At 41.8% G+C, this 25,156-nt stretch overlaps 2 protein-coding genes across 3 annotated transcripts; both read left to right on the forward strand.

Annotated features, from left to right (window-relative positions):
- The first annotated feature begins 1,593 nt into the window (after positions 1 to 1,593).
- retreg3 (reticulophagy regulator family member 3) lies at positions 1,594 to 10,265 on the forward strand. 2 transcript variants are annotated; one of them, XM_080009340.1, is made up of 9 exons: positions 1,594 to 1,967; positions 4,479 to 4,594; positions 5,804 to 5,834; positions 5,969 to 6,095; positions 6,212 to 6,296; positions 7,703 to 7,840; positions 8,061 to 8,137; positions 8,300 to 8,432; positions 8,545 to 10,265. In XM_080009340.1, the coding sequence occupies exons 1-9, from the start codon at positions 1,729 to 1,731 to the stop codon at positions 9,042 to 9,044; spliced, it is 1,446 nt and encodes a 481-aa protein (XP_079865466.1). In that variant the 5' UTR covers positions 1,594 to 1,728; the 3' UTR covers positions 9,045 to 10,265. The 2 variants fall into 2 exon arrangements, with proteins under 2 accessions (XP_079865466.1, XP_079865467.1); XM_080009341.1 differs by having other exon boundaries at positions 4,479 to 4,585.
- A 446-nt stretch (positions 10,266 to 10,711) lies between these two features.
- Positions 10,712 to 19,135, forward strand: psmc3ip (PSMC3 interacting protein). Its single transcript, XM_080009346.1, has 8 exons — positions 10,712 to 10,766; positions 11,011 to 11,111; positions 11,266 to 11,355; positions 11,845 to 11,956; positions 17,484 to 17,629; positions 17,931 to 17,984; positions 18,570 to 18,629; positions 18,715 to 19,135. Exons 1-8 carry the CDS (start codon positions 10,748 to 10,750, stop codon positions 18,769 to 18,771), a joined length of 639 nt encoding a protein of 212 aa, XP_079865472.1. The 5' UTR covers positions 10,712 to 10,747; the 3' UTR covers positions 18,772 to 19,135.
- The last annotated feature ends 6,021 nt before the right edge of the window (positions 19,136 to 25,156 follow it).

Here is a 25,156-nt window from a genome sequence, read left to right on the forward strand (position 1 = left end):
ACAGAACAGAACAGACAGAACAGAACAAACAGACAGAACAGACAGAACAGAACAGACAGAACGGAACAAACAGAACAGAACAAACAGAACAGAACAGAACAGACAGAACAGAACAGACAGAACAGAACAGACAGAACAGAACAAACAGACAGAACAGAACAGACAGAACAGAACAAACAGACAGAACAGAACAAACAGACAGAACAAACAGAACAAACAGACAGAACAGAACAAACAGACAGAACAGACAGAACAAACAGAACAAACAGACAGAACAGAACAGGCAGAACAGACAGAACAAACAGACAGAACAGAACAAACAGACAGAACAGACAGAACAGAACAGACAGAACAGAACAGACAGAACGGAACAAACAGAACAGAACAAACAGACAGAACAGACAGAACAGAACAGACAGAACAGAACAAACAGAACAAACAGAACAGAACAAACAGAACAGAACAGAACAGACAGAACAGAACAGACAGAACAGAACAAACAGAACAGAACAAACAGAACAGAACAGACAGAACAGAACAGACAGAACAGAACAGACAGAACAGAACAAACAGACAGAACAGACAGAACAGAACAGACAGAACAGAACAAACAGACAGAACAGACAGAACAGAACAGACAGAACGGAACAAACAGAACAGAACAAACAGAACAGAACAGAACAGACAGAACAGAACAGACAGAACAGAACAGACAGAACAGAACAAACAGACAGAACAGAACAGACAGAACAGAACAAACAGACAGAACAGAACAAACAGACAGAACAAACAGAACAAACAGACAGAACAGAACAAACAGACAGAACAGACAGAACAAACAGAACAAACAGACAGAACAGAACAGGCAGAACAGACAGAACAAACAGACAGAACAGAACAAACAGACAGAACAGACAGAACAGAACAAACAGACAGAACAGGCAGAACAGAACAGACACATAAGAAACACAGCGCAGTTGTTTTTGATACTTGTACAACGTCACAGACCAATCTTACACTTGTTCGTGGGGACGGAAGCTCAGGAGGTAGAGTCTTCTAGTCATGTAAAGGTTGCTGGTTGGATCCCAGGCTCCTCCTGCTAGCATGCTGTAGTGTCCTTGAGCAAGACACTTAACCCCTCATTGCTCCTGATGGCTGCGTCCGTCGCTGTTTCATTGATTCTAAGTGGCTTTGGATGAAAGCCTCTGATCAATGTAGTGCTTATCAGTTTCATAGCATTTCTGTTGCTAAAATAATTGATTTGAAGGCTGAAATCTGATTGATATCTTGACAGAAACAGAAAATGATATTCATGTAAAAACATGATCTCACCACGTGCCATGTACAATAAAGTAAATTCAATTTGGTGTTTTTGTTTGAAGAAGTTACGATATTAAAAAAAACCTTTTCGTAGACTCTTCCCACGGGACTTGAACGCCGCATAACGTGTCCCGGAACACTTGCTCAGAACGTTCACGCTGCGCGGCCCGTGATTGGTGCGCTCGGCTCTCGCACGTGACTACAGCGACCAATCAGGCGCCGGGACGGAGGAAAACCAGGCTGCGCCATGTTGTCCCAAGTAGACCCCGATGACGGAGCAGCATGGAGGAGCGGAGCCCCCGTGTGGTGTCAACCCGCTCATAGCCGCTGCGACTCGGCAGCTCCGGCTCTCCTCAGGCCTCCAGTAGACTATCACAGCGGCTTATCGGACTCTCCTCTCGGCTAAAGATGGCTCTGACGGGGCCCGGGGGCGGAGCGGGCCGCTGCGAGCCGTCCGGCCCGGCCGCCAGCCTGCGGAGCCGGCCCGGCTCCAGCGAGAGGGACGGCCGGGTGCGGGCCGTCAGAGCGTCCCTCCAGGCCGGGCTGGCTCCCTACGAGCCCGCGCTGAGCTTCCTCCAGGCAGTACTGGTGTGGCAAAGACCCGGGCTCTGCGTGCTGCTGTACGGGGCCGTGAACACGGTGTTCTGGTGAGTTCCGCGGCTGTGGAGGGTGGAGGTGGAGGTGGAGGTGCTCAGTGGAGATGTGTTGGTGTTTTGATGGAATAACATGTTTGCACGGCAGGTGAACAGTATATATGGTAATACACACGCATGCAGACATACCAGTCACCATACGGACAATATGCAGACAGAGTAGTTTTACAGAAACAGTGAAAAGAGAATAAATCAACATGTATGAGTCAGTTAAACAACACGTTCACGTCCTTGTGGGGAATCGATATTAATATTAATAATGTATTAATATATTATATTAATAATTATATTAATAATATTTTGCTCGTCTTCTGTTGGTTCGCTCAGTCTGACCACTGGTTTCCATGGCAACCACCCTGAGCTGCCAGATTGGGTTGATGGTCAAAGCTTTTTTTGTTCTTTTCATGGAGTTTGTTAAGGAAACACAGTTAGACAACACACAGGAGGCTAACGCCACAAAAGCCCATTGAGGGGTTTGCACAAAGCGCCGGTCTCACCTGTCACTTGAAGACCGGACAGATGGCTCCGTGGTGCGGCTATTAATACACCGCTAAGTAGAGACAGCAGACCAAGGGGAACCTGGGGACGGGTTCGAATGTGGGTAAAACACACACACACACCGGACAAAGCAACTCAAACCTAGAAAGCATCCGGAGGAATGAGGATTTATTCTTATTCAGAGTGTCAAGTGTTTATATTTCCTATTGCAGTGAACCCGTCAGAGGTGGAGCAATACTCACAAAATCATACATCACAATATTTCTCGACCGGTTCCTCCATATAGATTGTTTGACAGTATTTTGTCTATGAGCATGACTGTGCTTTCATAAGAAATGTATGCACAATCATTATTAATGTGGATATTGTTGATAAGAACTGTCTATGAAGTTCTGAAATTACTATTATTACTGCATTACTTTACTGTTAAGACAACATTTAACTATATCAAAATATTAGGATTATTGATCTAATCTCATGTCACATTATCAATATTATAAGGATATATCTCCCAGCTGTAACACCAGTTATATTCCCTTCATTTCACCATGGTTTTACTGTTGATTTGAGAAGCCAATATTGACACTGAGAATAAAACCACCAGCAGAACACAAAGCCAGTGATTGGAAATGTGAGGAATGTTTTCCCCGAATCGAGGTGACCTTAATAATGTTTTGTGGTCTGAGATCTGGGGCCCCCGGCGCAAGGTGCGGGCCCTCAACTCGGCACAAAGGCCTCGTTTGATGAGAGTAGTGGGCGTGGCGGGGTCCTCCGCTCTTCCCTCCTGCTCCACGGCGGCAGCGTCACAGCTGAGACCGGAGAGGCTCAGGGTTCTGCTTTGGGGACGGAACCAGGACCCTGCGGGGTCTGGACCTGGGACACGCGGGGCCTCTTCCCAGTCCGGGAGTTGGAAGCAGAATAAAGACCATAATATATCTACGAGGGGCATGATCTCACCGTTTGATTCAATATATTGACATTTTATACATAATGACCATTATGGATAAAATCTTTTCAGTTTGCCGTCTGACAGGCGTTGCACAAATATCTCACAGAGCAAATTCGGACGAATACAAAAATAATCAATTTTTTTTAAACGAGGTGAACATTGCTTTACTGAAGTTGCTCGGAGCTTTTCATAAAAACAAATTGTGCTAATTGGCCTTATTGTGTCCACACATTCTTGTGGAGTTAAGCTGCTGCTGGAGCGAGCGGCACAGTGTGTTGTGAGGCTGACGCTGCAGCCATGTGACCTGAAAGTGGAGCAGGCGTCGGGCGCTGCAGCGTTTCTCACTGAGCCCAGGAGCCAGAAATGTTCTGTTTATTATTTTCTCCTCTAACTGTGTGAAATTTGAGAATTCTGTCCAGGAGAGTTGGTGGATGTTGCACAGTGTTTTTTTTTTATCACACTGACTGAACACGTTTCTTTCACCTGGGTTTGATTACGCACATTTTGGTATTTTTTTGTATTTTTAGAGCTTATAGAGCTTATTGTGCGTAATCAGCGGGTGTCATGACATTTCACTGCATATATGTATGACCGTATGTATATGTATGTGACAAATAATCACTTGAACTTGAACTTGAACAAGAACAGTTGCCCGGTTGCCCCTGGCAACCACATTTGGGCCATTGTGAACCAACTTGAGAGGTTAGGTGACCCCCTTGTCAATAAGTGAGATTTTTTACCTGTGGCTTTAAAAATCAACACACACACACACACACACACACCACAGAATTAGGAAGGCCTTTGTGCAAAGTAGCCTCATGAATTTAATTCTCAATCTTTTTTGCTGATCGCAAAATCAAACAATGTGCAGATTAACACTCAACAACCTTCAATTATTAAAATCTGCCAACCCCTTTGTCTTGGCAACCACCACCTCTGGAAGTGGAGTGTGGTGCCGTGTTCGGCGCCGGCTCCACGCTCCACCCAGTCAAAACAGTCGTTTTACTTTTCACCTCAAGTACGAGTCTGATACGCTGCACCTTTCACCCTCCACCCAGGTTCTTCGCCCTCAGCTCCTTCCGGCTGCTCTTCCTGCTGGCGTCGGGCCTGGCTCTGCTCGTCTGTGCCGACACCTGGAGGAATAAGATCTGGCCCCAGATCAGAGGTGTCACAGGTTTCTCAGTGTTTTCTGGGTTAGAGCTGGGTGCTTTGACTGTTCCTGGAGGGGCGTGGCCTCACCGCTGCTCACCGCTCTGATCTGATTCATCCAGCCCTCAGTTGGTTTCTGCACTTCCAACTTCCTGTTGTGCTAAATAAACCTTTTATTTTTTTTTAACCTAGAAACTAAATTTAATTCTGACACCTCGCTCAGAAATCTTCCGCCCACGTTGCATTTCTGAAATCTTTTCTGGCCAACAGCGGCTTTTTGTTGGAATAGGGATCCTGGTCCAGCGCCAGTAGGCTCGGGTATTGTTTGGGTTTTTTTTCGATACGGGTGCTAAACAGATACTTTTAAAAAGGCTACTGGTGCCTGAACCAATACATTTTAAAATTTTAACACAAAAAAAAAACATTTAAAAAGGTTTTTTGTTTTTTTTGCAAATGGAAAGAAATTGAAAAACATATGAAATAAAACTTAAGCTAACTAAAAAAAGAGTTAGAATACTAATAAATAACAGCAGGAGAAATACCAAGTTCAAACTTCTACCCTTCTACAAATTGTTCTACTTGAACAGTTCCTTTTCCCAAATAAAACCATGTCTGCTACTCTGGCAGAATATGACTCCTCTCCTGACATCATCAGCGTTTGCTCCTTATTGTGACATTGTAGTTATTACGTTTATTTATGAACTACTTCATTACTTTTCACACATTAATAAACAGGTTTGACAGTTTGTATCAGGCGGACGTTATCTGAGCGACAACTTTTACAACCCGCCTCTTTTACCTGATTGGCTTAGAGGCCGTGATGTCACATTGATGGGCGTGGCGTGTCGTTCAGGTTTCAAGCAGCGAGCTCCGAACGCTGATGTTGGTCAAGGTGTGTGTGGCTGCAGCTGGGGCAGGGCACCGACGTCTGCCCTTCAATCTGGAGGGTTTGAAGCGGCGGTAAAGGGACCGGGTTCAGTGCAGACCCTCGTCACCAACGTGATGTTTTACATTTCCTGGTGTAAGCGTTCCTTCTGGCCACCAGGGGGTGGAGTTTGAGCGCTGCACCAATGACTTGAATGACCTCTGGTGGAGCCGCCGCACTGGGCGTAGTGTGTTTGAGTACGAGGCGTCAGGAACGTGACCGCGAGCAGCTTGGCACCAGTCAGAATATTTTCTATGTTGAAAGGTTTTTGGCTCTTTTCTGAAAGTCTTTCTTCTTTTTCCTTCACAGTGAAGAAACTGGATGAGAGTGAAAATGAAAGGTAGGTTCCAGGCAGCACATCAACCTCATCATCTTAGTCCTCCTGCTGGAGCTTTACTAGTGACTGAGGCTCTGGGTGTCTGGTGTGGGTGTGGGTGTGGGTGTCTGGTATGGTATGGTGTGGTGTGCTTCCAGTTGGGGTGTGGTGCAGCCCGGCGTCCTCAGCGTCCCCGAGCTGAGCCACTACATGGCGGAGGTCTGGGTGGGCGGAGCCTCCTGCGCCGCCAGCGTGGCCCGCTATAAACGCCTCCACCCGGGGAAGGTAAATGTCTGTAGAGTTAAACTGTTTATTATATGACTCTCATATATATATATATATATATATATATATATATATATATCGATAGGTATTAACTATTTGACTTTTTTTTGTGTCAGTTTTGCCTCCTGACCTGTGTGATCTTCTCCTGCTTCGCTGTGATTGGTCAGTGCATCCCTGGACTGGTGCTCTCCTACTCTGCTGGTAAGTTCAGGGTGGAAGCTAACTAAGCACGGTAACTAAGCACGGTAACTAAGCATGGTAACTATGAACGGTAACTCGGCACAGTAACTGAGTACTGTAACTAGGCACACACAGTAAGTACAGGACATGAAGTACTTCTCCAGCTGCAGTGACATGGAAAGTAAAGTGGCTCCAGTTAAAAATGTATGTGAAACATGATCTGTGTGTGATCCTGGTTCCATCAACACACACACACACACACACACACACACACACACACACACACACACACACACACACACACACACACACACACACACACACACACACACACACACACACACAGAGGCTGGGTGTTTGGGTGTTTATTATCTCCAGGGACAGACACCCTGCTACGCCCTCGTACTGAACTACACCTTAACATAGTGTTGGAGTGTGTCAAGAACCACAGTACACCACTTGCTGTGAACACTGCACGCTACGCTGGCAAACGTATCCCACAATGCAGGACAGTGTGAATGTTTCTATGCAACGTTGTCATGACAACGTGCTGAAGGAAGTGCTGAAAGGAAGTGCAGCGGCTCTAGGACAATGTAGTCCCTCCACCTTTCTTAGAGGTGGAGCGGAACATAGATGATGGGTGATCCGTACGCGTCGCAGGTCAACCATGGATCAACGGCAAAATTGAAGCATGGTCGCAAAATAGTTTTACTGCCACCGATACTTTGAAAAGTCATAATTCCATAAATGTGGAAGCAGAGCGTGAGTGAAAAGAAGAAGAAGCAGCTGCAGTGGTGCTTGACGCTGTGCTGCTGATGCTTCACCGCGTGGTGGAGGAGCTGCTGATGCTTCACCGCGTGGTGGAGGAGCTGCTGATGTCACCGCTCTGCGTCTGCACGTCGGCCATGTTGGAATGCTCAGCATCCACCAGTAAACAAACTGTGTTGAGATGCACTTCTCTACAATATCCACTGTAACTGGGTCATTCTCAGCTGATTTAATAATATTTAGTTTGTTATAAACGTGAGGAGTTGAACATGATGCTTCTTACTGGAGCTAAATTCACCTACTGGGGGCGGATCGAAGCATGTTTTTTTCCACGCGTGCCTCATTAAGATTTGATTTAACAATTGAGTATTGAATATTTTATATATATTTATAAACATCTTGTATGTTGTTTTCATTTAAGACCATATGAAAATCCTTGTTTTTTGTGTTTTACAGAGTAAATGGAAAAGAAAGTTTTAGTCGTCTCCTTTTTAAAAAAAAAAATTCTCTCTCTCTCTGATTCGGAAAATGATCGGCGCCGTGACTCAAACCCTGATACGATGGAGCCGTGAGTGTTGTGAGGCGTTGCAGCCCGAACCGTTTTACTCAGCACAATGAACATGTAGTGTGTGACGTGGTCGTCTCTCTGTCTCCCCTAGTGGTCACCGTCCTCCTTGCGCCCCTCGCAGCGTACCACCGCCTGCTGGAGATGGTGTGTGTGCGTCTGGATCCGGTCCTGCAGCGGCTGGACTTCAGCGCCAGCGGATACATGATGTCCAAACCCATCGACAACCAGTGTACGGCATGATGCCATGTTTATTTTCAGATGGTCATATATTTTAATGTCAGATTATTATTATTATTATCATCATCAATAATAATAATATCATATTTTGTGTGTGTGTGTGTGTGTGTGTGTGTGTGTGTGTGTGTGTGTGTGTGTGTGTGTGTGTGTGTGTGTGTGTGTGTGTGTGTGTGTGTGTGTGTGTGTGTGTGTGTGTGTGTGTGTGTACACAGTCCTGCGGAAGAGCCTCCGCGGTGCTTCAGGAGATGCCAGCGACAGCGAGGAGGAGCTGGCTGCTTTCTGTCCAACGGTGAGTAAAGAAGAAAGGATGAGCTCAGGGTTAGAAATAAAAATAATGATCATAATAATAACCTTTGTTTGTATTGCACCTTTCATACACAATATGCAACATGCACGCTTCCAAATATGTTGTATTTTAACTAGGTTGTATTTTAACTACGGTGTACTGTAGATGGACGATGCTGTCGTTGCTAAGGAACTAGCGATGAGTGATTCGGAGCACTCGGACGCTGAGGTTTCCTACACTGACAATGGGACCTTCAACCTCTCACGAGGCCAGACGCCGCTCACTGAGGGGTCGGAAGGCAAGTGGTGCTTTTATTTTTCTGTGTCCTCGACTTCCTTTTTTTATTATGGTGTTGCCTCCTCTGTTTCATTCACTTCCTGTCTCATCCTCTCTGTCCTCTGATTGGTCAGACCTGGACCGGCGCAGCGACCCAGAGGAGTCCTTCGCTCAGGACCTCCCAGACTTCCCGTCCATCAACCCGGACGCCACGCTGATGGATGATGACGACGACACCAGCATCGGGCTCCCCAGCCTGGGCCCCCCGGGCCGCCTGGGCACCCGGGCCTCGCTGCTGGACCTGGACTCGGACCAGGAGGATTTGGACGCCGAGCTGTCCCTGAGCGGCCTGCCCCCGGCCTCGGCCTTCGGGGGCGACCTGGCAGGCGTCATCGCGGGCAGCATGCTGCAGGCGGCACTGGTGGGGGCCGTGCGGCGCCAGGGGGCAGGGCCCCCGAGGGCCCAGCGGGCCTACAGAAAGCAGTCCAGCTCGGACACCGACCTGGACGGGGAGGACTTTGAGATGCTGGACCAGTCTGAGCTCAACCAGATGGATCCTGCTGGAGGAGGCGGGGCCTCGAGGAGGGGGGAGGAGGCCAACTTTCTGTCTGGCCTGCTGGGAAAACCACAGTAAAGAGTGTGTGTGTGTGTGTGTGTGTGTGTGTGTGTGTGTGTGTGTGTGTGTGTGTGTGTGTGTGTGTGTGTGTGTGTGTGTGTGTGTGTGTGTGTGTGTGTGTGTGTGTGTGTGTGTGTGTGTGTGTGTGTGTGTGTTCTCCTGACTTGCTTCACTGTGAAGTATTTTTCTATCTGACGTTGATTCGAACCCGAACCAGGAAGTGATGCCTCAGCAACTGACCAATAGGAGGCGCTCTTCCAGCCAGCAGTCACATGTTCTCATTAATGAATGAATTTAAAAACAAACGTTTCATTTTTTCTAAACCTTTATGACGCTGAGGCCTCAGAGTGGAGATGTAAAGCTTTGCTTCCAATTCCATGGCGATGGGATGGTAGAATAAGCCGCGCCTTCCTCTGAGGTCATTTTAAGGAGTTTGAAAAGATCCAACGATTAAATCACTCCGGTTTGAACCAGAAATATTTTAACATGTTTTATGAATGTTATTTTATTTGTCTCCATTCAGGAAGGAGTGTCAGTTCAATTTAGAGACGCAGTTTAGTCGTACGTGGCTGATTTTATTTTCTGGTGTAAAATGATGAGCCCTGATTTAAGTCAACAGCAATATGCGAACCCCCCTCGGTGCACCTCAGTGTTGACCCACAGTTCTTTGTAAACTTCATGAATCTTTTGCTGTAACAGTAGAAAAATAATGTTTACATGAAATTCTTAGTGGTTTGCCTTCTCCTGGTGTCGGTGCGTGAAGGAGATCTCCAGCCAAGACATCGTGCAGTGAATCGTTCAATATTATTTTTGTGCTCGGGCGAAACTAGTTCCTCGTGTTGTTCACATGAAAGAGGAGAAAATAGGAGCATGGCGTCCATTCAGCCTTTGATAGACACCGCTGGAGATTTATGGAATAGGTTAAAGATAATAATAATAATAAAAAAACAATCTCAATATAAGAATGGTGTTTTTTTTGTAGAGAAAACAAATTGCTCTATTACGTTGCTGTTTTGTAAAGAAAATGGACGAAACGTTGAATACAAAGGGTGTTGAACAGGTGTTGGATCTATCAGTCAATGTGGTGGAAGTGGATTTAATTCGCTTGTTGTTGCTCTGTGAAGTTTTGTGATGAGAAATGTTTGAAATACAACATGCACACGCGTGTTTTCTTCTTTGTAATTGGTTTTGATATGTTTTGATGTGCAAATCGAATTAAATAAAATCTTTGCAGCTAAATTTGTGTCCATCTGTTGACTTTACTGTTTTGTTGTTTGAAGCAGCCGTTAGCTTTGCGATCACACGTTAAGGTTTAAACATTATTTTGCATTTGTTCACAAGTCTCGATGTTTGAGTCAAGAAGTGAGAATCCCAAAGTTAATCAAAGGGATCAATGGAACATCTGCACAAGTCACTTTAACAGAGACGGTTAAATCTTTAACTCATTATTTTCATGGTTTTTATTCATTACTGTGTTTTGTTTTATTTCCAATGTTCTGGTCGATTGTGCTTAAGAAAATGATTAAAAGGTGATCTCTATTCATCGGAAGATAAACCGAGACGGATGCATCGATACTTGCACCAAGAAGGAAACAGATCCACGGATCGATTGATCAGGTCTGCGTCTGACGCAGCTGTGACGCATCGAACGTCAACGTCATGACGCACGTTCCGCGCCGAACTTTCTGTGTTTGTTTGGAGCCGCGTCGAACTGAAGGAAAATGAGCAAAAAGGAAAACTGTAACTCAGAGTTTTATTACTAGTTTATGACTAAAAATGGGAGTTTTATTATGATGATGATGTTTTATTACTTGTTTATGACTGTGTCTAACTATCTAGTTTTAAACATGTTAACATGGTTAGCTGCAAACACTGAGCTCTGATGTCACTTCCAGTCTGTCTCTTTCTCTGCCTGTCTCACTGTCTGCCTGTCTGTTTGCTTGGCTGTCTGTCGTTTATTCTACCTGTCTGCCTGTCTCTCCAGGTGTGTCTGTCATCCTGTCTTACCTGAAGGAGCAGAACAGACCGTACAGCGCTCAGGATGTTTTCTGTAACCTGCAGAAACAGCACGGACTGGGGAAGACGGTGAGAGGTGGAGGAGGAGGTTCGGGTGGAGGTTAGGGGTTGTAGGTTATATATACACACACAGATAGAGAGAGAGGTTTTGATTAAAAAAACAAAACCTTACAATTCCATGGATCCAGGCCTGAGCTGTAGTGAAGCTCCACCCGTCTTGCAGGTGGTGCTGAAAGCCCTGGAGCAGCTCGCTGTGGAGGAGAAGATCAAGGAGAAGACGTACGGGAAACAGAAGATCTACTTCGCTGACCAGGTGAGTCCAGGAAACACTGTGACATCACTTCCTGCTTCATCTGAGGTGGAGGAGGAGATTCCTCTGTCATCGACCTCCACCTCAGTTCTCCTCCACCTCAGCTCTCCTACATCTCCGTTCTCCTCCACCTCAATCCTTCACCTCCACCTCAATCCTTCACCTCCACCTCAGTTCTCCTCCACCTCAGTCCTCCTTCTCCACCTCAGCTCTCTCCTACATCTCAGTTCTCCTCCACCTCAGTCCTCCTTGACCACCTCAATCCTTCACCTCCACCTCAGTTCTCCTCCACCTCAGCTCTCTCCTACATCTCAGTTCTCCTCAACCTCAGTCCTCCTCCACCTCAATCCTTCACCTCCACCTCAGCTCTCCACCTCAACCTCAGTCCTCCTCCTCCTCCACATCAGTCCTTCACTCCAACCTCAGTTCTTCACCTCCACCTGAGTCCTTCACCTCAGTTCTCCTCCTCCACCTCCCCTGCTCTGTGTTCAGGGTCAGTTCTCAGAGGTGAGCGACTCACATCTTACATCCATGGATGAAGGCATCTCCGAGCTCAGCGCCAGGGTTCAGAGCGTCTGCCGGAGCTGCCGGCAGCTGGACGCAGGTTAGACTCTTTGCCGCCTGTTTACCGGCTGTTTACTGTGTTTACCACCTGTTTACTGTCTCTTACATTGTTATAATATTGTTTGATATTGTTATAAATTGTTTTGATATAGTTATGACAGTTTGATAATGTTTTGAAATAGTTATGACAGTTTATATTGTTTTGATATAGTTCTGACAGTTTGATATTGTTATGATATTGTTTCGATATAGTTATGACAGTTTGATATTGTTATAAATTGTTTGGATATAGTTATGACAGTTTGATATTGTTATGATATTGTTTTGATATAGTTATGACAGTTTGATATTGTTTTGATATAGTTATGACAGTTTGATATTGTTATGATATTGTTTCGATATAGTTATGACAGTTTGATATTGTTATAAATTGTTTGGATATAGTTATGACAGTTTGATATTGTTATGATATTGTTTTGATATAGTTATGACAGTTTGATATTGTTTTGATATAGTTATGACAGTTTATATTGTTTTGATATAGTTATGACAGTTTGATATTGTTTTGATATAGTTATGACAGTTTGATATTGTTATGATATTGTTATGATATTGTTTTGATATAGTTATGACAGTTTATATTGTTTTGATATATTTCTGACAGTTTGATATTGTTATGATATTGTTTTGATATAGTTATGACAGTTTGATATTGTTTTTATATAGTTATGACAGTTTGATATTGTTATGATATTGTTATGATATTGTTTTGATATAGTTATGACAGTTTGATATTGTTTTGATATAGTTATGACAGTTTGATATTGTTATGATATTGTTTTGATATAGTTATGACAGTTTGATATTGTTTTGATATAGTTATGACAGTTTGATATTGTTTTGATATAGTTATGACAGTTTGATATTGTTATGATATTGTTTTGATATAGTTATGACAGTTTGATATTGTTATGATGTTGTTTTGATATAGTTATGACAGTTTGATATTGTTTTGATATAGTTATGACAGTTTATATTGTTTTGATATATTTCTGACAGTTTGATATTGTTATGATGTTGTTTTGATATAGTTCTGACAGTTTGATATTGTTTTGATATAGTTATGACAGTTTATATTGTTTTGATATATTTCTGACAGTTTGATATTGTTATGATATTGTTATGATATTGTTTTGATATAGTTATGACAGTTTATATTGTTTTGATATATTTCTGACAGTTTGATATTGTTTTGATATAGTTATGACAGTTTATATTGTTTTGATATATTTCTGACAGTTTGATATTGTTATGATGTTGTTTTGATATAGTTCTGACAGTTTGATATTGTTTTGATATAGTTATGACAGTTTGATATTGTTTTGATATAGTTATAGCAGTTTATATTGTTTTGATATAGTTATGACAGTTTGATATTGTTATAAATTGTTTTGATATAGTTATGACAGTTTATATTGTTTTGATATATTTCTGACAGTTTGATATTGTTTTGATATAGTTCTGACAGTTTGATAGTGTTTTGATATAGTTATGACAGTTTGATATTGTTATGATATTGTTTTGATATAGTTATGACAGTTTATATTGTTTTGATATATTTCTGACAGTTTGATATTGTTATGATATTGTTTTGATATAGTTATGACAGTTTATATTGTTTTGATATATTTCTGACAGTTTGATATTGTTATGATATTGTTTTGATATAGTTATGACAGTTTATATTGTTTTGATATATTTCTGACAGTTTGATATTGTTATGATATTGTTTTGATATAGTTATGACAGTTTGATATTGTTATGATATTGTTATGATATTGTTTTGATATAGTTATGACAGTTTATATTGTTTTGATATATTTCTGACAGTTTGATATTGTTATGATATTGTTTTGATATAGTTCTGACAGTTTGATATTGTTTTGATATAGTTATGACAGTTTGATATTGTTATGATATTGTTTTGATATAGTTATGACAGTTTATATTGTTTTGATATATTTCTGACAGTTTGATATTGTTATGATATTGTTTTGATATAGTTATGACAGTTTGATATTGTTTTGGTATAGTTATGACAGTTTGATATTGTTATGATATTGTTATGATATTGTTTTGATATAGTTATGACAGTTTATATTGTTTTGATATATTTCTGACAGTTTGATATTGTTATGATATTGTTTTGATATAGTTATGACAGTTTGATATTATAAATTGTTTTGATATAGTTATGACAGTTTATATTGTTTTGATATAGTTATGACAGTTTGATATTGTTTTAAATTGTTTTGATATAGTTATGACAGTTTGATATTGTTCTGATATAGTTATGACAGTTTGATATTGTTATAAATTGTTTTGATATAGTTATGACAGTTTATATTGTTTTGATATATTTCTGACAGTTTGATATTGTTATATTGTTTTGATATAGTTATGACAGTTTGATATTGTTATAATATTGTTATGATATTGTTTTGATATAGTAATGACAGTTTGATATTGTTATATTGTTTTGATATAGTTATGACAGTTTGATATTGTTATAATATTGTTATGATATTGTTTTGATATAGTAATGACAGTTTGATATTGTTATATTGTTTTGATATATTTCTGACAGTTTGATATTGTTATGATATTGTTTTGATATAGTTATGACAGTTTGATATTGTTTTTATATAGTTATGACAGTTTGATATTGTTATGATATTGTTATGATATTGTTTTGATATAGTTATGACAGTTTGATATTGTTTTGATATAGTTATGACAGTTTGATATTGTTATGATATTGTTTTGATATAGTTATGACAGTTTGATATTGTTTTGATATAGTTATGACAGTTTATATTGTTTTGATATAGTTATGACAGTTTGATATTGTTATGATATTGTTTTGATATAGTTATGACAGTTTATATTGTTTTGATATAGTTATGACAGTTTGATATTGTTATGATATTGTTTTGATATAGTTATGACAGTTTATATTGTTTTGATACATTTCTGACAGTTTGATATTGTTATGATGTTGTTTTGATATAGTTATGACAGTTTGATATTGTTTTGATATAGTTATGACAGTTTGATATTGTTTTGATATAGTTCTGACAGTTTGATATTGTTTTGATATGTTTGATATTGTTTTGATATAGTTATGACAGTTTGATATTGTTTTGATATAGTTCTGACAGTTTGATATTGTTTTGATACAGTTATGACAGTTTATATTGTTTTGATATATTTCTGACAGTTTGATATTGTTATGATATTGTTATGATATTGTTTTGATATAGTTATGACAGTTTATATTGTTTTGATATATTTCTGACAGTTTGATATTGTTATGATGTTGTTTTGATATAGTTATGACAGTTTGATATTGTTATGATGTTGTTTTGATATAGTTATGACAGTTTGATATTGTTTTGATATAGTTATGACAGTTTGATATTGTTATGATATTGTTTTGATATAGTTATGACAGTTTATATTGTTTTGATATATTTCTGACAGTTTGATATTGTTATGATATTGTTTTGATATAGTTATGACAGTTTGATATTATAAATTGTTTTGATATAGTTATGACAGTTTATATTGTTTTGATATAGTTATGACAGTTTGATATTGTTTTAAATTGTTTTGATATAGTTATGACAGTTTGATATTGTTCTGATATAGTTATGACAGTTTGATATTGTTATAAATTGTTTTGATATAGTTATGACAGTTTATATTGTTTTGATATATTTCTGACAGTTTGATATTGTTATATTGTTTTGATATAGTTATGACAGTTTGATATTGTTATAATATTGTTATGATATTGTTTTGATATAGTAATGACAGTTTGATATTGTTATATTGTTTTGATATATTTCTGACAGTTTGATATTGTTATGATATTGTTTTGATATAGTTATGACAGTTTGATATTGTTTTTATATAGTTATGACAGTTTGATATTGTTATGATATTGTTATGATATTGTTTTGATATAGTTATGACAGTTTGATATTGTTTTGATATAGTTATGACAGTTTGATATTGTTATGATATTGTTTTGATATAGTTATGACAGTTTGATATTGTTTTGATATAGTTATGACAGTTTATATTGTTTTGATATAGTTATGACAGTTTGATATTGTTATGATATTGTTTTGATATAGTTATGACAGTTTATATTGTTTTGATATAGTTATGACAGTTTGATATTGTTATGATATTGTTTTGATATAGTTATGACAGTTTGATATTGTTTTGATATAGTTATGACAGTTTATATTGTTTTGATATAGTTATGACAGTTTGATATTGTTATGATATTGTTTTGATATAGTTATGACAGTTTATATTGTTTTGATATATTTCTGACAGTTTGATATTGTTATGATGTTGTTTTGATATAGTTATGACAGTTTGATATTGTTTTGATATAGTTATGACAGTTTGATATTGTTTTGATATAGTTCTGACAGTTTGATATTGTTTTGATATGTTTGATATTGTTTTGATATAGTTATGACAGTTTGATATTGTTTTGATATAGTTATGACAGTTTATATTGTTTTGATATATTTCTGACAGTTTGATATTGTTATGATATTGTTATGATATTGTTTTGATATAGTTATGACAGTTTATATTGTTTTGATATATTTCTGACAGTTTGATATTGTTATGATGTTGTTTTGATATAGTTATGACAGTTTGATATTGTTATGATGTTGTTTTGATATAGTTATGACAGTTTATATTGTTTTGATATATTTCTGACAGTTTGATATTGTTATGATATTGTTTTGGTATAGTTATGACAGTTTATATTGTTTTGATATATTTCTGACAGTTTGATATTGTTATGATATTGTTTTGATATAGTTATGACAGTTTATATTGTTTTGATATAGTTATGACAGTTTGATATTGTTATGATATTGTTTTGATATAGTTATGACAGTTTATATTGTTTTGATATATTTCTGACAGTTTGATATTGTTATGATATTGTTTTGATATAGTTATGACAGTTTATATTGTTTTGATATTGTTTTGATATAGTTATGACAGTTTGATATTATAAATTGTTTTGATATAGTTATGACAGTTTGATATTGTTTTAAATTGTTTTGATATAGTTATGACAGTTTGATATTGTTTTGATATAGTTATGACAGTTTGATATTGTTATAAATTGTTTTGATATAGTTATGACAGTTTATATTGTTTTGATATATTTCTGACAGTTTGATATTGTTATAATATTGTTATGATATTGTTTTGATATAGTAATGACAGTTTGATATTGTTATATTGTTTTGATATAGTTATGACAGTTTGATATTGTTTTGATATTCTTTGTCAATTCACTGTGATGTCATGATTTATTTCAATATAAATGAATGAATTCATTGCATTTTATTTCAAGTTCATTTTAAAAGCACGTTCCACTTGCCCGAGTGTTTGTTCTCCTTGTGTCCGCCCTGCGTTCTGATTGGCTGTTGTCGTGTCGCCGGGGCAACACGTGATCGCAGAGCTGAAGGATCTTAGCGGCGCCATGACGACTCAGGAAGTGACATCACAGATCCAGGAGCTAAAGGACGAGTGCCACCGTTTCCGAGAGCGACTGAGGAACATCAAGACGGCGACGCAGCACATCACGCCGGAGGAGAAGGAGAAGGTGGAGGATAAAGGGAATAATGTGGGGGTGGTAGCTCAGGCGGTAGAGCTGGTGGTCTAGTCATCTAAAGGTTGCTGGTTGGATCCCAGGCTCCTCCTGCTAGCATGCTGTAGTGTCCTTGAGCAAGACACTTAACCCCTCATTGCTCCTGATGGCTGCGTCCGTCGGTGTTTGAACAATTGTAAGTCGCTTTGGATAAAAGCGTCTGCTAAAATGACTAAATGTAAATGTAATGTAATGTAATAAAGAGCATAAAGGAAATAAGAGCTGATCAAGTTAATTCTCTTCTCCGTGTCGGCAGGTTTACAGAGAGCAGAGCGTCTACGTGAAGGAGTGGAGGAAGAGGAAGAGAATGGTGACGTGTTGTGAAACCTCAGACTTGTAGATTTCATGATATATAATTAATATGTCATACGGGGGCAAGGGGTTAATCCTAACACCCAAATACCATTAAAAATAAAAATAAATAAGAACCTGGCATCCCTGCTTCAAAACTGGAAAGAATGTAAATAAATCCTCAGAGTACTCAAGTGCTTCTTTAAAGTGGTAATCCACCAGATAGCAGCGTTGAACTCCCAGAGTTCCATGCTCGTCTTCGCTCCAAATGTTACTTTATTGTTACTGCTTCGGATCCTTGATTTGGGTGTCTTTTCTTGATCACTTGAGGTGGTTTGGATATTTTCTTTTTTTTTTGGGGAATCTTCATCGATATGTGCAGTTAACCATGGCGGACCCCGCCACCATCAATGTGAAGCAGCATATAGAGGAGCACATGCAGAACGAGGACACCTTGGATGGCTGTTTGTTATTAAGTGTGCGCTGAGTAAAGTATCAAACGAGGTGTTGTTTTGGCAAAAGAACCTTGCAGATTACCACTTTACGTACTTTGATTAGATCCCGATCTGATTGGCCTCAAATGTTTTTGTTGTTTTTTATTCAGGCGTCAGACATGATCAATTCCATCCTGGAGGGTTACCCCAAAAGCAAGAAGCACTTCCTGGTGAAGCCCAACCTTGTTTCTACAACAAGCTGCACTAGATGTTGGATTTAGAATTGAAAAGCAATCCTGTTTCTGTCTTGTCCAGGAGGAGGTGGGCGTGGAGACGGACGAGGACTGCAAGGTGCTCGCACCAAGCACCTGACACCTTGATGTGCAGCTGGTTAGAACGCAGTGTTGATGTGGATAAAGTGTTTTATGAAGATTTAAAGGTTAAACGCAGATTAAGCCACTTCCTGTTGAATATTAAGTCGTTGTTTGGTTTCAATTCATTTTTCTGTTTGTAGTTTATTAATAAAAAAATTTAAATGTTAAAAGTTAAATCCTCTCTGCATTTCGTGTTATGTTTCAGATTTTGGGAAACTTTCCACTCATCCCCTCTGGTAAGAAGCAGGATTTCCAGACATTTTAATGTCTGAATAAATTCTAGTAACTTTGGAAACCAGAGTGAAATGGAAAATGTATCAAGTCCAAGAAAAACTGTTTCATAAAATAGAGGAATTAAAGTGTCACAGGTAAATAAACAATACTCAATAGAACTGACACAACCCAATTCTGTTGTTTCTGAATTGATTTGAAATAACACCACACATTCCAGGTCATTGAGGTGCTTGAATTTCATCCTCAGAAATGTAAGCACTGGAATACCTTGAAAAATATTTGAGAAGTGCTTTAAAGAAAACTCACTTGGTAGGTGGTAATGTGATTTATATATATATCTATACTGTATAGATCCTATACTGTGTGTGTACAGACATGGACAAATTTGTTGGTACCCTGACAGCTCATTAAAACAATGCTTCATTGCTCCTGAAATGTGATTAAATTAAAAGCATTTTTTTCATGTATACCTGCATGGCTTTGATATGTCAGAGTAAAGCAAAGAAACTGTGAAAAGAGATCAATTATATTCTAAAATGGCCTGGACAGATTTGTTGGTACCCCTTACGAAAGATTATAAATAATTGATTATAGTGATATTTCAATCTTACTCCATCCATCCATCCATCCATTTTCCTCCGCTTATCTGGGGCCGGGTCGTGGTGGCAGCAGGCTGAGCAAGGAGCTCCAGGCCCCCTTCTCCCCGGCAACATTTCCCAGTTCCTCCTGGGGGACCCCGAGGCGTTCCCAGGCCAGCTGGGATATATAATATCTTCAGCGTGTTCTGGGTCCACCCCGTGGTCTCCTACCGGTTGGACGTGCCCGGAAAACCTCCAAGGGAAGGCGCCCAGGAGGCATCCTGATCAGATGCCCCAACCACCTCAACTGGCTCCTTTCGACGCGAAGGAGCAGCGGCTCTACTCCGAGCTCCCTCCGGATGTCCGATCTCCTCACCCCATCTCTAAGGCTGAGCCCAGCCACCCTATGGAGGAAATCCATTTCGGCCGCTTGTATTCGCAGCTCAGCTCTGCTCCTCTCTTCACCCGAGTGTCCAAGACATACAGCCGCAGATCTGATGACACGACCATAACGTCGATCATCGATCTTTGACCTAAGGTGGTCTGGTACCACGTACACGAGTCACCCTATGCTCCAACATGGTGTTTTTTATGGCCAATCCATGACTAGCACAGAAGTCCAATAACAAAGCACCACTCGGATTCAGATCAGGCAGGCCATTCCTCCCAATCACCCGCTTCCCGGTTTTTCCATCGTTGCCCACGTGAGCGTTGAAGTCCTCCAGTAGAACTATAGAGTCCCTAGGCGGAGCCCTTTCAAGGACCACCCGGAGACTAGAAGAAGGCCGAATACTCTGAACTGGTGTTCGGTGCATAAGCACACACAACAGTCAGAGCTTTCCCCTTAGCAACTTGTAGTTGCATAGAGGCGACCCTCTCGTTCACTGGGGAGGACTCCAACACAGCGGCACTCACAGGGGGCTCGTGAGTATCCCCACAAGTGCCTGGCGCCTCTCAAGTTCAAGTTCAAGTTCAAGAGATTATTTGTCACATACATATACTTACGTTCATACATATATGCAGTGAAATGTCACCCTGGGCAACTCCGGAAAAGGAGAGAGTCCAGCCCCTCTCCAGGAGTTTGGTTCTAGAGCCAGTGCTGTGTGTAGAGGTGAGCCCAACTAAATCTAGTTGGTACCGCTCCACCTCCCGACCAGCTCCGGCTCCTTCCCCGCCAGAGAGGTGACATTCCACGTCTCTAGAAATAGTCTGCGATGCCGAGGATCAGCATGCCTAGGCCCCCGCCTTTGCCCGCCGCCCGGCTGACATTGCACCCGATCCCAAGGCCTATCCCTGCAGGTGGTGGGCCTACAGGGTGGCGGCTCCATGATGCTTATTCGGGCTGTGCCCAGCTGAGCTCCATGGGTCAAGGCCCGGCCACAAGACGCTTGCCGGCGAGCTCCCCTCCCAGGTCTGGCTCCAGGAGGGGGCCCCCGTTTCCCTATTCCGGGCAAGGTACCTCGTTGCCTTTGGTGTTTATTCATTGGGGTCCTTTGAATTGCTCTTTGTCTGGTCCCTCCCCTGGGACCACTCTGCCTTGGGAGACCCTACCAGGGGCTAATGCCCCCGACAACACAGCTCCCAGGGTCACAGGGACACACAAACACCTCCACTGCTGTAAGATGCCGATTCTTCAAACTAACTGTTTTCTTTAATTGATATCACACATGTTCAATGTTATAATCAGTCATTCAGCCTATTTAAATTATTTGTATAACTCTATATTATATAACTATTTAAATGGAGAAAAGTTGTCACTTTACTGTTTGGTATCATCGTGTGCACCACACTGAACATGGACCAGAGAGTTGTCTGAGGAGATCAGAAAGAAAATGATAGACAAGCATGTTGAAGGTAAAGGCTAAAAGAGAATCCCCAAACAGCTTGATGTTCCTGGAACTACAGTTGTAAATATTAAGAAGTTTAAGGTCCATGGAACTGTAGCCAACCTCCCTGGACGAGGCCACAAGGCACATGGCACGGTGGCGCAGTGCATTGCACTGCTGCCTCACAGCAAGAAGGTCCTGGGTTCGATTCCCGCCTGGGGCGCTGTTGGCACCGTGCTCCGGTGGGTTATCTCCCAAACAGGAGCCTTTCTGTGTGGAGTTTGCATGTTCTCCTCGTGCTCACATGGGGTTTCCTCCACCTCACGTCAGTAAGGACCCCCACCCAAGACATGCACCCATCATGGTCTGACCAGCAATGTACAATTATCACCTGGTCCCCGGGCGCGTCCACGTACGCTGACCACTGCTCCTGACTGTGCCCCCGGAGGAAGGACAAGCCAGGATGGGTCAAATGCAGAGGATCCATTTCACCGGCCACCATCAAAAGCATGTGCGTGCGTGTGTGTGTGCATGTGTTGTAGTGTGGTGTGTTGCGTGACTAATAAAGACTGTTTCTTTCTTTCTTCTAAAGAGGACAATCGACCCCAGATTGAACAGAAGGATAGTGCAAATGGTAGAAAAAGAGCCAAGTACAACGTCCAAAGAGGTACAAGCTGAACTCCAAAGTCAAGGTACATCAGTGTCTGATCGCACCATCCGTCACTTTTTGAGTGACAGTGGGTTCCATGGAAGAAGACCCAGGAGGACTCCACTTTTGAAAGAAAAACATAAAAAAGCCAGACTGGAATTTGCTAAAATGCATATGGACAAGCCACAACGCTTCTGGGAGAATGTCCTTTGGACAGATGAGTCAAAACTGGAGCTTTTTGGCAAGTCACATCAGCTCTATGTTCACAGACGAAAAAATGAAGCTTTCAAAGAAAAGAACGCCACACCTTCTGTGGAACATGGAGGAGGCTCGGTTATGTTTTGGGGCTGCCTTGCTGCATCTGGCACGGGGTGCCTTGAATCTGTGCAGGGCACAATAAGATATCAAGACTATCAGGGGGGATGGTAGCTCAGGCGGTAGAGCTGGTGGTCTAGTGATCTAAAGGTTGCTGGTTCGATCCCAGGCTCCTCCTGCTAGCATGCTGTAGTGTCCTTGAGCAAGACACTTAACCCCTAATTGCTCCTGATGGCTGCTTCCGTCGGTGATTGAACAATTGTAAGTCGCTTTGGATAAAAGCGTCTGCTAAATGAAATCTAATCTAATCTAATCTAATCTAATCAAGGCATTCCGGAGCCAAACGTACTGCCTAGTGTAAGAAAGCTCTGTCTCAGTCGCAGGTCACGGCTCCCCCAACAGGATAGTGACCCAAAACACTCAGCTAAAAGCACCAATAATGGATAAGAACAAAACATTGGATTATTCTGAAGTGGCCTTCTATGAGTCCCGATCTGAATCCTATGGAACATCTATGGAAAGAGCTGAAACATGCAGTCTCTTCTTTTTTTGATTTTTTATTGTATTTATTTATTTATTTTTAAATCTGTGCTGTCAGCATGCTGGACATACAACACAGAGTATTTGTTCCATTGCATCTAGGACAGAGTTAGTCTGCAAGTGGAGTTGAACTTGTCAACCTGCAACGCAGCTCTTTATTCATTCTTAAATCATCAACAACCGCTGCAATAACTCTGTCCTGTGATGACCTGTAGGATGACAAGAGCACACAACCACCACCACCCACCCCCCCCCTCTTTGGAGAACTATTTATCGTGAATCACCACGGTGAGACAAATAAACATAGAAACAAACATTTACACAAAAACATCAACATTGGACGACAACATGTATTGAAAAACAGTGAATTAGGTCCAGGAAAACTGGAACAACAACTGGTCACGTAGTTATGACAACAAATGAGGGAGAAAAGGAGGTGTGTGTGTGTGTGTGTGTGTGTGTGTGTACATGACTTATCCTCATTGGTTCTGGTGTAGGAGGTTGGTATTATGTTGTGGCGCCTCCAAGCAGCGGAAGGGGCCCCGAAGCCCCCCAAACTCCACAGCCCTGTAGACAACCAAAGGCTGCAGGAAAGGTTGCCCCCGGGCCACAGAAGAGCCCCGGGCCCCCAGAGAAGCCAGAGGGACGTGGAGCAACCCCCACGGCCGGCCCCGAGGAGCATGACCCAGTCCCAGGGAGCACGAGGAGACCCCGCACCCCAGGGACGCACACATACAACCAACCCCCGGGTGCAGGCACGAGACGCTGCCGCCGGCACAGAACCTGGGCCACGGGCGCCAGGCACGGGCCACGGGCCCGGATCCTGGCCCCATGACGACAGACCGACACCCCACCCGAGCCGCCCGCCCCACGGGCGAGCCGGCAGGACCCCCACACGCCCCGCAAAAGGGGGAGGCCCACCCCACCACAGCCTACCAGATGCCCGACGTGGGTGCCAAGTGCCCGTACAGGTAGCAGCGTGCCGGCAGGCCGCCAGGTATACAGGCCCTCTGCCACCCGCAGCACCCGGGGCAGAGAAGCCGCGCCCCAGAAGCAAAAGGCCAACAGCTGCCTCCCACATCACAACCCACACCAACAATGACAAGCAGTCCCCCCAGTGGCCCTGGAAGGCACCCGACGGCGCTCTCTGCAGCCCCACCAGGTCGCAGCACATCCCAAGCCACCAGGCGCAAGCCGTCAGGACTCCAGCCAGGCCGGGAGGGGGGGGACCACCCGACCGCCCCCCGGCCAACCACGCCCCCACAGCGACCCGCCAGCGACCGGCCACCCCAGAAAACCCCGGTGCTCAATGTGTGCTGTTGGTAATTGCAGTTAAAAATGCAGGGTTGGGGGTGCGAGTCCTTCACTCGCACGCCTCCTGGCCCGCAGACCCTGGTCCGATGGAGTGTTGTTCGCAGTAGGATTGGTGTGCGAGTGTATGTATTCTCAGCTAATATGAGTGGGAATAAAACTTTGGGATGGATGAGAAGCTCACTGGGCAGGAGCCTGACAGGCAAGATGGCAGCTGCCTGCCGCATCCCCACCCGCATAGCTTATACCCCACCCATCTCGCAAGCCCTAGGCCTATTGTGCGGTGTATGTGCTGAGTATGAGCTTTGACACTGGGAGAGATAGGCGACTCGCGATCGGATCGATCCAGGGGCTCAGCAGACCGGGGAGCAACCATGCAGACCCCCTCCCCCCGGACCCAACCGCTCCCAGTGCGCCCACCTCCCGTACCTGGTGGCAGACAACCTACAGTCTCTTCAAACCTGAGACAGCTGGAGCAGTTTGCTCAGGAAGAGTGAGCCAAACTACCTGTTGACAGGTGCACAAGTCTCATTGAGAGCTACACAAATCACTTGATTGCAGTGATTGACGCTAAAGGTCGTGCAACAAAATATTAGGTTAAGGTCCCATCAATTTTTGTCAAGGCCATTTTCATTTGTTTTATGATGTATGAATGAATTTTTTCCATTAAGAATGATCACATTTTTGTCCTTAGTTATATTTGTCCTATAAGTCCTTGGAAAAATGGTGCCTTAAAAAAGGGTTGAATTTCATTTTGTGATGCCAGAATATTAATAATAATAATAATGATATTAATAATAATAATAATAATATAAATAACAATATTAATAAAAACAATAACAATAATAATGATATTAATAATAATAATATTAATAATAATATAAACAACTATTAATAATAATAATAATAATAATAATAATGATAATATAA

The sequence above is a fragment of the Zeus faber genome (assembly GCF_960531495.2).
Source record: "Zeus faber genome assembly, chromosome: 11".
Lineage (NCBI taxonomy): Eukaryota > Metazoa > Chordata > Actinopteri > Zeiformes > Zeidae > Zeus > Zeus faber.